Raw genomic sequence first — 12,413 nt, forward strand, 5'->3', positions numbered from 1 at the left:
TTGCTTAAAAGTATATGGACATTTGGCTATTTGCGGTAGAATATACGTAATCTAGTTATAAAATTACGAATGGCCGTAATTCTATGACATTTGTAAATCATGTGGATTATCTGTTGAAGCTGTCGCAAAGTATAAAGTGTAGCTAAATAATTATGCTAAATATTAACGCGCAATGAAAGGATTGGTATTTGCAAGTGTCAAACGTTATGGAGCAATTTTGTTGTTTTTAAAGAGTTATCGATTCATTTGGTTGTCAGACTATACTTACATAAGATGCATAAGTTTCGTTCAAATTGATAGACTATAATCCTGACAGTAATATTTAAAAAGCAATAATGCTTCGATAAATTATATATTCAACTTTAATATAAATATCGATAAGTTTTTCAATGAATTTGTATTTCGTGCGATGTATCGACGCATTTCGAGATTAATCGTTTGGTTTCTGAAAAATCCCACCCCATTCACTTTGTTCCATTACTAAAATTAAACGATATCCAGAAAATGAAATTTATTAGTTTGACGTTCTAATAGTTCAATGAATTTATCGATTCTCCAAGAACATAGTAAATGTTTCACTGGAATCCTAAGTTTCTCATTAATTCATACGTTTTGCTATCACGTTCAAGTATCTTTTATGCAAATCGACCAAAGTGTCCACACATTTATGAGCAACAGCGTACGTTTAACAAGATTTCTGCTAGAAATGCTACGTAATGCAATGTAACGTTAACAAGCTGTTACGTATAAGTATTCTCAGCGATTCAGCAACGTAATTAGTCTGTGGCGCGCAAGAAACCGGCCTCGTGAAAATCACGAATGGGGAAGGATAGTTAAGGCACGCCGTTAACGAGTCTCGCAACCGTGTATCTATTCAGATTCGTGGGGGAGAAGCGGAACCTTCTTGTGACGAGTCTAAGGATGCCTCTTCTTTCACGAGGTGGTTGCACGATAGTTCCTGGTCTCTTTCTGATTCGCTTTCGTGCCGCTTGAAATATCCTCCAGTACAGGAATAGAATAACGAGCAGCGGCAGGTAGAAAGTGGTGCAAGTGGCAAAAATCTGCAAATATATTTAAGAAAATTTCACATAATCGAATGGTATTTCTTATATATATATAGGAAAGATCATACTTTTCTTAAAAAAAAAAAAAAAAAAAAGAAAATGATATCGTTATGCAATAACGGGCGAGTAATATCGTTACGTAACGAGTTTCAATTGAATGAATTTCAATTTCACAGGAAGATTACTCCGGTTAACAAACACTGGTGTTTGTCACAGTGAATATTTGTATTGGTCTTCGTGTATTTTTTTCGCTGAATTCCAATCTGTGATCAGATTTTTTTTCAATCACGCAGAGTTTTTATTATTTATGGAAGAGTAATTTTAGAATTCAATATGTTGCCAACAAATTCTATATCGAAACTTTCTTTTCATTTCATCCTTGTATATAATATGTGTTTCTGTCACCTTGCTCGATATTTCCAACATATTTTCAAAAATATTTCGCTCCCTACGAAATCAATTTTTCATTTGTTTCCTAAATAAACATCGTATCTATCAAATTCTTCGACTATCTGGCAAATAGTCCTTCTTCTAGCATTTCGTATTATACTCCTGTTTACCTAGCAAATGACATAAACGTCAGAAAATCAACAAAGATACACTTGTCGTGTGTTTCGTGTGTGATTTTTATTTCTGAATTCAGTAGAAAGACAATTGAACCTTATACGCGACGAAAAAAAAAAAATTAATTTGTAAACCGCTGTCACCAGATTCGACTTATAACGGATTAATAAAGGTATAGAGATGTAATTTCGAAATAACTCGAGGAAGATTCTGATTTATCAAGGAGCAGGTACCTGGTATGCAGGGTCCTGCGACACGAGACACGTCCCATCCGCTATACGGTCCAAATAATCAGGATCCTTCCAGCCAAGTTGAGGCGCCAACGAGATTCCTAAGGACACCAACCAGACGGCGACGATCAACATACCGATCCGCCGTGGATTCCTTGCCTGAAAGTAAAGAAATTCTTTCACCGGCTATCACACTCGAGAATTGACGAGTCCTCGTAACTCGAGGATTCCCTTTTCTCTTCAAAATATTTTTATAATGACCCGTTCGAAATTAATATTCAGATCAAGGCCAAAGAAGGTTGCATATCCATGATACTTGCATGATTAAAATAGTAAAACCGTTTTCAAAGTGGCCTGAAACGTTTTCATCTCATTGGTTCGAGATAATCAGCTTACTCGATTGCAACAATATCACGCGATCATAAATCTCGGATTCCATAGCAGCAACTATCTCCAACATGCGATGGGATATCGTGGGATTCAGATTCGATTAACTATTGACTGTTAGGGATAGGACGGTGGATTGATTACTAGATACGAGTAGGAAATTTCGATATACTCGTCGATTCTCAAACAGAATTTCCATGTAGAAATTTAACCCTCGGATCATAACGCGTGGATAAGCTGCGTAAAGGTTGTTTTATCGCGCACTATACCGACGATTATCATCTTACGGTACGGATAAACTAATTGAAATTCAAACTGTACGTTACCAAAACAATTGAAATTAAGATTATTACATACGGACTAATTAAAAAAGATACGTTAAAAATATATTCAATTTAATAGACAATGTAAAGAAAAATTGGTCGGTTGGTTTTGATCAAATATAAAAAATTCTTAATCGTTTGAAAATCGCGGTTCCACATCTAACTGAACGTTATCCGGGTATAACGACTCAAATTTCCAATTTCTCCGGCAATTTTACTATAGAAAAAATCACGCGTTATTTCACGATACGGCGCACGAAACAATGCAATGTTTTCGTGTAAAAACGGACCAAACATTCTATGAGCGTACATGCAATAATCCTACTAATTACATCCTCCGTTTTAATGATCTCTGGTCGTACAAAGGGAAGCAGGACACCGAGCTCGATTATCGAGTCGCATTCTACGATCAATATACACGAGCGTTTCCACGTCCCAGCATATCCTAATCTCCTTCTCGATACTGTCATCCCTCCAGGGTCCACGCGATCGTGACGTAAGTTCGTCATTCGTTACCGTTCTAGTCTCACGAACTACCTGCAGACCGCGACAGTGTTAATTAACCTGTATATAATTGAGATCGGTGACTGCCCAATATCTGTCGACCGCGATAGCCACCAGATGCAATATCGAGGCAGTGCAGCAGAGGACGTCGCTGCTGGTCCACATGTCGCAAAGCTCAGGCCCCAACGACCATCCCGAGTTTATCTGCAATAAACAGAATTATCTGTTAAAGGGGTATACGTCGATGTGTCGTCGTGATGTCGTTCGATCGATCACCACGTGAATGAGAATCCTAAGGGTCGGCCTGGACAAGTTCATTGTCACGTGTCATCGACATCGTACCATACGTATTATGTTTTATTCAAGCTGTGTTATTTGAAGGATAAGTAAATTCATTATCATAAGTAGACTGTACGCGTTTATGGAGATTTATGTTCTTACGATATGTATAATAAGAAACGAACGAGTAAGAATTTGTCTCACCCTCTAGATTAGAGTTTCTTAAATTATGGGACGCAATTTTGCAATCGCTATGCAAAATGTCAACCGTCTACAGTTAAAGGATTAAGGAAAATTTATCGAGTTATTAATTGACATTAAGTATAAAACATCAGCTTTTGAAGAAATCGTTTATGTGGATTTCAGCTGGGAAGCAGCACAGAATTCCCAGCAGTTTCAAAAATGGTCTTAAACACGCTTCTAACTTTTTATAGGTATCTATTACCTGTACACATCGAGATTGAATTAGAGTGTGAACGAGAAATATGTGTAAATCAATATTAATTCGAAACCGATAGGCAAAAATTAATGAAATGTACATAGTACTTATCTATTGCAAAATGACGATTGTAAACTCGAAATATCGATTAACTATGAAAAACATCGTAGATGCTGTGTCATGTGAAATATTTAGTGCGAATTTAATTCTTTATAAAAGAGTAAACAAGCACATCTGTCTCGTCAATATAAATAAATAAAAATAAATAATAAATATTAATATATAAAAATTTAATTTTGTCCTAATAAGCGGCAATAAGTGATCGAATTATAAATGTAACAATGAATTATTTAAAATCAACTTCTTTCATTTATTATCGATTAATGTTTTATTTGTATTTGTATTTATTTTATTATTTTCATGTATATAACCGATAAATTAGAGTTGTGTAAAATTTTCACGGCTAAAACAGGGGTCACGAATGGAAAAGTTTTAAGAAGCGCAGCTGTGGACGTTATGAATGGAGAAGGTGCTAGCGACATGAAATACTCATTTTGTTCTTTAATTAATTGTTAGGAAGACTGGGAACGGTTAGCGTATTGCAAATTCATAGATGCATTTATCAGAGCGACTGAAGAAATGGAACTGAAATGAAAATCCGTTATATCAGAGTGTCATTTTCCTTAATGACAGGAGGAAGATAATTTTCAAACAATTTATTCAATTACTTGCACAGTAACGATATGTAACATTCTCGTCTCAGTCATAAAATATTTTCTAATATTAATATTCGGCAAACTATAAAAATGTACACGGAAGTAAAAGGATATGCTAACAAGGATGTCTTCTTCGCTTTAGGATTATTAAAACGTACATTCTTTACAATTTTCCATGTGGTTGTTCAAAGTCCGCGACCGTAGGTAAAATTTCCATTTGTTTCCTAGGTAGATGCGCGAGGAATTGATTTTTCGCTTTTATTACCGAGACGGAATCTGTTCTCTTTCGCTGCGTCTCATCTAGCTAATCATCTGCTAGCTGCCTCCGTATGAATTAGCCTGTTTCTCGAATAATATTCAAAACGAACGTAAAGTCATTAACGGGATGTCATTCCAGTTTTGCCGGAGCATCATTTCGTTGCATTTGATGGAGGAGTCTAATTACAACGTCTCTTATAGGAGAAAATATGTCTAACAAAAACAGAGAAGGATCTCGACGGCTTGGAATTGTAATATCAGTTTGCTGCGACGCGAAACTACAGTAATAACAGGCGACATAATGAAAATTACTGCAGTGGTGGACCCTTGGCTGCAGAAATTCTCAGCAACTACCAGGCAAACTCTACGTAGAAGCAGCTATCGTAGTCTTCAATGGTATTCCATGGACATGAAAATTCTGCCGCTTTTATCGGTGACAAGCGCGAACTACGTTGAGCGCTCATTTCCAATTTGTCACACGCGCAAACACTGAAACTGTCGATACTAAATAACACGCGTCTCGTTACAAACTCGAAAACTTTCCCTCAATTTCGTTATATCCGCTATTCACCTTCCGCGTTCTATAAAAGTGCAAAAAATTACACGCGTGTCTGTTTTTCTTCGTATCCCGTTCGACTAGAAAAAGAAAATAAAGAACAGCGGGGGGAAAAAATACGGGGAAGAGCACCATTGCGAAAATACCAACTTTAATGGAACATGTACGTTCTATGGACGTGGTTTCTAACCGAATACGCTAAATAAAACATTCAGACAGTTATATGTGTATATTCGCGAGATTGGCGCAACGTGTTTATCTTGAATGTTTAAAAGCAATCATTAACACATAACTAACAAAGAGGCCGACATAAAATACGACCTACGGTGGTGTAGTCACGGTGCTTTCGATAAAAATGGCCCACGCGATTCATGCGTTTATTGTTGCTGATATTGTAAATGTGAAACGATGAGATTAAATGCACTTTCAGTTATCGTGCGGTTTGATAAATCTAGTGCGAGCAACCTGGTAACCGGAAACGATTTACGTTCTTCAGATTCTTCACATTAATTCTATATTTCTACACTTCCACATTTCTATCCTATTTCATATTTCCTATTCATACATTTCTATTCAAAAATTTTTTTACTTACTATACCATTCCCGATCCTCATTCTTCGGATATTTTTACTGATACTCCAAATTCATGCAAAACTTCTAAATATTAGTGCTCCAGCTCATTTATTCACCAGAACACTTTTGATTATCCACGCATAGGTCAAATGATAATAGTAAATTGATACAAATCCTCATAGTCCCGGAAAGACTTCAACAGTGACCATAAAAATTGCCCACAGGAAGTCAACATTTTGTCATCAACATCTACTCAGTAGATGGAGAAACGCATGCCCTTTAATCCCGTTTTTGTTTCATCCCGATATCTCAAACGGTTTCCGAGATATAAGCGTTCATAGTGTCGTTATGTCCCTTAAGACGATGCAAGGAGGTCGGACGACCTTGCGATCGCCCTATATCGTTTCCAGCAACAGTAGAAAAAACCGTCCAGTCAGCGTCTATCGCTGACCAGCGCGTTTGACGCGAGCTTGTGATAGGTCAGTGAGGAGTCGCGAGAGAAAGGCGCGAGCAGGCGACAAGGACAGAGACAATAAACGGCTGAAAGTTACCATGGTCTTTACACGGCGATATCTCCGGAACCGGAAGTTATATCGTGATAAATGAGGAAGCATTTTAAAGCTGAAGCTTCCACGCTTTCGCTAATCGCTCATTCATTGATCGGAAGTTACTATCTTCGAAGTTACAGCGGTTCAAAGTTTTGCTAATTTCAATTCGGTTCAATCGACTATCTGCATGAATTTTATGATAAATATGTTAATTTCTGTGGAAAGTTTGCTTACGACAAGTTTGTTAGCAGTGTAACGAAGATTCTAAATTGGTTTGGAATTTACTACATGTACTTTGCATAAAGCGAGTTGATTAATTTTGTTTATTGTTTATTCACGTTGATCGATGTAGCAGTTTTATGAGTTATATTTACTTGTTGATTCAGGAATGAGACGACAGTAACTCTGTACGTGTACTGAAAGTCTGGCGAGTTGCAAAAATTTACTCATAATGTTGCTTATGTTAGTAGCGATCGCTCATTTCTCTGATGTTTCGTGTAAGCTCGTAACATGTGCTCGGAGAATTCCTTCTTCCTCCTAGAAGACACGTATGCTTGAATGTATAGTTCTCGAAGTTATGAGTTTTGCCGACGCAGAGAACAAAGAATAGGAGGTAAATAAAAGGAAAAGCAGCGTACTTTATGAAGGACCCTTTGAGATAGAAAAGAGCGAGGATCCTTTCTTTTCCTTCCCTTGTGTATCTCTCTTATACCTCGCATAAACGAGAACGAATAAAAATTTGTCGTCTCAACCTTCCTCCGTTCTCGCTTTTTCCCCTCGTGAAACTTTCCATATTAAAAGAATCACGCAGTTAATTAAATGTTAATGAAAGTACGCGCGTTAACTCGTACGTAGGAGGAAGCTTATCTTAATAGGAAGAAGAAAGGAGCACATTTTCTCGTGCTATATTTTTGAAACAATTTTTCTAATCTTCTTCTAGCAGGAAATGTACATATCAAAACTTACGCGTAGAAAGTTAATTGAACGAAACTATCGTAGTCCATGTCGATCAAAATCCTCTCGTATCGATGGAGTTTTATTGTTCTTCGAGCGCAAATATATCGAAAACTGGTTCGATAAATATGCGTGGCTCGTTAATTACAAATATCGGATGACCCTCGTCCATGGTCTTTATATTCGGCGTTGTTCATTATCATAATGTTTAATAAACTATTAATAATTTTCTAAAGTAATAAAAATGGCGATTGTGTCCGATATGAAAGCAAACCGGAGTGCGAGTCTTCTATTCAAAGGCGTTCGCGCACATAAATCCTAAATTACGAGAAGGTGGAAAGAAAAACAAAGCTGATGCGAGTGGTAAAATAGGAGCGACGATTGATTTAATACGTTGTCCCATTTTTCGAATCCCTGAAGAGCTCTCGGTGTCGCTTACCGAGCGTGTTTCTAAACAAAGCTTCTTCCGCTTCTGTCAAAGTTGCAGAAGACAGCTTCCTTGGTTTGATAAAGTCGACACTTTTTCCATCTTCCTTTGTTCCTCTATTCGAGCATTTACGTAACGAAACGAAGCCACCGCTCTCTAATTTCCATTCAATTTGGTTCCGGCTTAAACCACCGCGGAACACGTTTACAATTGTTGTTCGATTACGCAACCTGCTTATCGATCGATAACAGCCTCTTACCTATTTGGTCTTGTCTGATTAACCGAATAGACTTAAAAATAAATTGCAGTAAGACATGATTGTTTTATCGAGAAGGATACTCGAGGCGAGATAAGTAATGTGCCTTGTTAGCTGTCAAATTTGGTTACCAACAATTTTCATGCGATCTACCTTCAAACTCGATATCGGTAACGCGATACATAGAGTGAAATATATCATCTACTTATATCGACAGTCATCGACGACCGTAGTTCTCTGCGTTATTCAAATCATTTCCTCGGCTCCGATATTTTCTCTTGCTATATCTAAAGTACACGATGTTTTCTTACTCTTTCGTTAGCGTATTAAAAACTAACAGCGTCTTATAATACACAACAACGTTGGTTAATCTACACGAAGTTGTTTTTGTGGTTTTGACACATCAAAGTTTAGATAATTGAAACAACCTTGCCTTACCGTATATGTACACGTTGAAAAAGAACGCGGAGAAGCGACGAATTCAATCGTCGACAAGTAGAATTTGTCAAGTATGTGGAAAGAAAAAAGTCTGGAGGAGCTGTATCGTACCGTATCGATGGAAGATATTTTCTCTGGAAACAGAATTTAATTTTCAGGATGTGCATGTTTTCTTTCTTCTTTTTTTTTTTTCTTCTCGTCCGTGATCCATTACACGGAGAAGCAAGACGATCGGCGCACCCGTGAACGTAATCGCAACGTTGTTCGCCGATGTGTTGAACAACAACTATCTGAATATCACGAGACTGGGCATCGGTAGACGGGTTGGAAAGCGTTTGTTCGCGTACAATAGAAACTCTGGCTCGGCTGCCACAACGCACCGGTCTCGTAAATCATCTGCTCGTGTCAGTGCGCAACATATTCGTAAGGAGATTAGGATCGATGCATCGGTATCAGTATTCCAGCAGACCGCCCATGCCTCTGATATTTTCGAAATTTTTTCTGGTTCGAGAGATCGTGGCTATGTACGTTTCTCTAATTATCAACTGTCACGTGGATTTTGGGGTCTCTCGATATTTGCCATAGGTCGATGCCTGGATGTGTTACACGATATACTGTATGGTGATGCTGTATGATGCTGTAAATTCTAAAGCAGAAATGGTTTGGTCAGTGGGTATGAATACGATATTGATTTTTGGCTTACTCTGATTGCTTTTTAATAATTAACCAGTTTTGGTGCAACTTTTCAGACATTCCAAACGAAGATTAATGCGTCGTGTGATTAAATTTCTGGTCGTATTAATAATTCACCGTAATAAATTTTTACATTTATGGATAATTATAACGATTACAAATTATATTACGAGGAGTGATCGTCTATATTGCTTTGAATGTGTAGTACCTTGACTCTCTCAGTGTGTGGCACGAAAGAGACTCGAGCAAATCGTCTGTTTCGTTCACTCGCGGAGAGACGCGATCGCGAGGAAGCACATCAACGGGAGTCGTAAATTCACGTTACGATTAGACAATCAACGCCGCGAAATCATCGATCCTATTTCGGTTAGGATAATAGAGATAGTTGAATTGAATATGACACTGATACAACAAATTATAAGTTACAGTTTATTCCAGTAACTTTGTAATGAATATAGTTACACTGGTGCGTATGTATAAGTAAAGTAGGTGACTGATCTAAAGGTGGAAACCCGGTCAAAGGTGTTGACCGTTCGAAAGATGCAAAATCAGTGCCGTTCGGTGACGATGCTGTGGCGGAGGAAAGCTAAGGATGGGTGTGTCTCGCGCACAGAACCATCGGATTTGTTGATGACAATTTTGGCTAGGAAAGTGAGGGCAATGGACATTGTTTCTGATTGGATAATAGACGGCTGGTGGACTAGGAAGGGTCTTAGCCGCCCTCGAGAGAAAGTCGCTAACGGAAGATACTGAACGCGAGAGAAATCAACTTTCCCGTATCTTCCCGTAGTAGACAATAAACTATTCAGTGAAGAATATTTGATCGGTTTGAAGGACCTTAAATAGAAAATGCCTGGGGTTTATGGAGGGTACATGAGACTATTGAGGGTACGCGGTAAGGATGTGAAGACATCTGGTTGTCATCCTGCCCGCGACGTGTGGCCCGGTCTAGGCAGAGAGTCGGCCGACCTAACATCGTCAAATAAAGTGTTATAAATTTGATATCTTAAATGTTATTATATGTAAGATAATTATAAATAATCTTTTACTATAAAAAGTTGAAGGGATTTATTTCTTATGTTCGATACTAGAAATACAAGGAATTTTGAGGATAAGAAGGTTTGTATATAATTATTTCTTAAATTGTTCCTTCTGAATTTCTTGATATATTATTGTACTGTTAAAGGATTAACAAAGTTCAGTGGCGGTTAGAAACATTTTGCTGAAGTGGAATTTTACTACGTCGTTGAGATAAAAAATTTCTGAAAGTAAACATCTGTGGCACAACTATTACTTTTAGGAATTTTGAGAATATTTTTGCTGGAAGAATTTTATTAATGTATAAGTTACAATAAAATAGTACTGTACTCTGTAGGCATTTTTCTCTACTTACACATTTATATTCTATATATATTTATACGTTTATATACATTTTCCTGTATGTTTCATAGACTTATGTTCTATGTATTTCTATGTATTCTGTATGTCTTATGTATATATTTATGCGTCTACCTGAAGCTTAGAGGCTCACAAATTAGTAGAAAGCAAGTAGTATGAGAAAATATGACAACAAAATATATAATGAAATTAAAAAGCTGGAAATGATCGGCTTAGCAGTTTGTAAATGAAATATTTTGATTGTTAAATTTGCGCAAGATGTAATTGAATTTTCAATAAATTACACGAGACCAGACTGAATGTGATTGAAAGCAGCGTTGGCAGGTATTTGTTCGATCTTTCTAAATCGGTCGGCGCCGCAGTAACTCGAAGACAAATCGATTCCAATCGAGATCCAGCGAAATTAATGCCCCCAATTCCGAGCAACAAGTGCCAAAACTGTCATAACGCCTGGTTCGAAATGCACTGCTCAAAATACGAGTTGCAGATGGAACATTTAATGAGCGAAGTGTCAAACTTCCTTGACGTCGATCCTTATATTATATATCATCTGGAAAACTCGCTAGTATATATCACTTGGAAAACTTCCTATTGTTAGTCGAACCAATTCGAGGAATATTGTCTTACAGTGAAGCAATTGTCAGTCGAATGCTTATCGATAATAGATAAACGGAGTCGAACGAATACGATTCAGTATTCATCGACGGCGCTTGTTTTTAAATTTTTCAACTTCATTATACACATATTTGCATCACATACATGTATCTATTGAATATTTCACATAATAGATGACTCACATATTTTCACGCATAATCCTTCGGATAAATTTTAAAAAGTCACGTTCGTAGTCATCATCTTTTTATCTACGTTTCAATTTATTAAATCGATTATTATTCCTAAATATATTGCAAATGATAATCGAGTTATAACTTGGGTAAAGGTTTCTACGATCACGAAATAAAAATTCAACAGTGAGCAACGAGTTTTATTTATGTCGATTTTAGTTCTCGCGAAATACATTTGTAGTTGGTGTAATCTACTTTTGATAAGGATAAAAACTATAGATAATTCTCAATTAAAGAAATTATTAGGCGCAAGAGACTGTCAATTTCTCTTCCTCAATTAACGAGTTAAAGACTTCCAGTTCGCTTGTAATGTTTCTCAATAAAGGAATTATTATATCCAAGAGATTGGCAACTTCTCATCCTCGATTAACAAGCTAAAGACTTTCAACTCCTTTGTAATGTTCATCACTGTCCAAGAAACCCAAGAGTATGTTGTAAAGGAAGCCGTAAATTCTGAACCCTAATCAATTACGAGAACAATAAATCACAAAACCTGTATTAAATTCGTCTCTACGGCCCTTTGTACGGCCCCTAAACAAGCTCCGCCGAATAATTAATATGGAACCCTGAAGGGACGGAACCTAAATGTAGACGAGGAAAACGACATCGAAATAAGGCCTTAAGTATTAGGTGAAATGACTCAGGCGAACTCAATTTCCACTTACATTCGGGGATGCCGGTTATCTCGGATAAACGAAATCAGGCCAGGCTCGTTGAATCGAGAACTGCCGGTTAAATGAGGCAGGGTATAGAACTGAAAGTTACCAAGGGAGATGACCAGGGTGGGAAATTAATGGCACTTCACAAAGGATACAATTCATGTGAGAACATTTTTCCACGTCCCTGAAGAACCACTCGACGGAATATCGTCCTTTGCTTCGCTCCTTGAAAAATTCAGCTACACACCTTGCAAAAAACCTCCATCCTTTGTCGAGAGTCGTCACTTTCTATTTTTACTAAC

General features: G+C 37.3%; 1 protein-coding gene across 11 annotated transcripts in view; it reads right to left on the reverse strand.

Annotated features, from left to right (window-relative positions):
• Positions 1 to 12,413, reverse strand: part of 5-ht1 (serotonin receptor) — a 158,425-nt gene that overhangs the window by 2,518 nt on the left and 143,494 nt on the right. For all 11 annotated transcript variants that reach the window (XM_072012106.1, XM_072012105.1, XM_072012100.1 and 8 more), the window contains 3 exons: positions 3,133 to 3,276; positions 1,862 to 2,017; positions 901 to 1,061 (listed from right to left, as the gene is read on the reverse strand). In XM_072012106.1, coding sequence (XP_071868207.1) covers positions 901 to 1,061; positions 1,862 to 2,017; positions 3,133 to 3,276 — 461 coding nt within the window. The remainder of the gene's footprint in view (positions 1 to 900; positions 1,062 to 1,861; positions 2,018 to 3,132; positions 3,277 to 12,413) is intronic.

The sequence above is a fragment of the Bombus fervidus genome, chromosome 10, assembly GCF_041682495.2.
Source record: "Bombus fervidus isolate BK054 chromosome 10, iyBomFerv1, whole genome shotgun sequence".
In the NCBI taxonomy this organism is placed as follows: domain Eukaryota; kingdom Metazoa; phylum Arthropoda; class Insecta; order Hymenoptera; family Apidae; genus Bombus; species Bombus fervidus.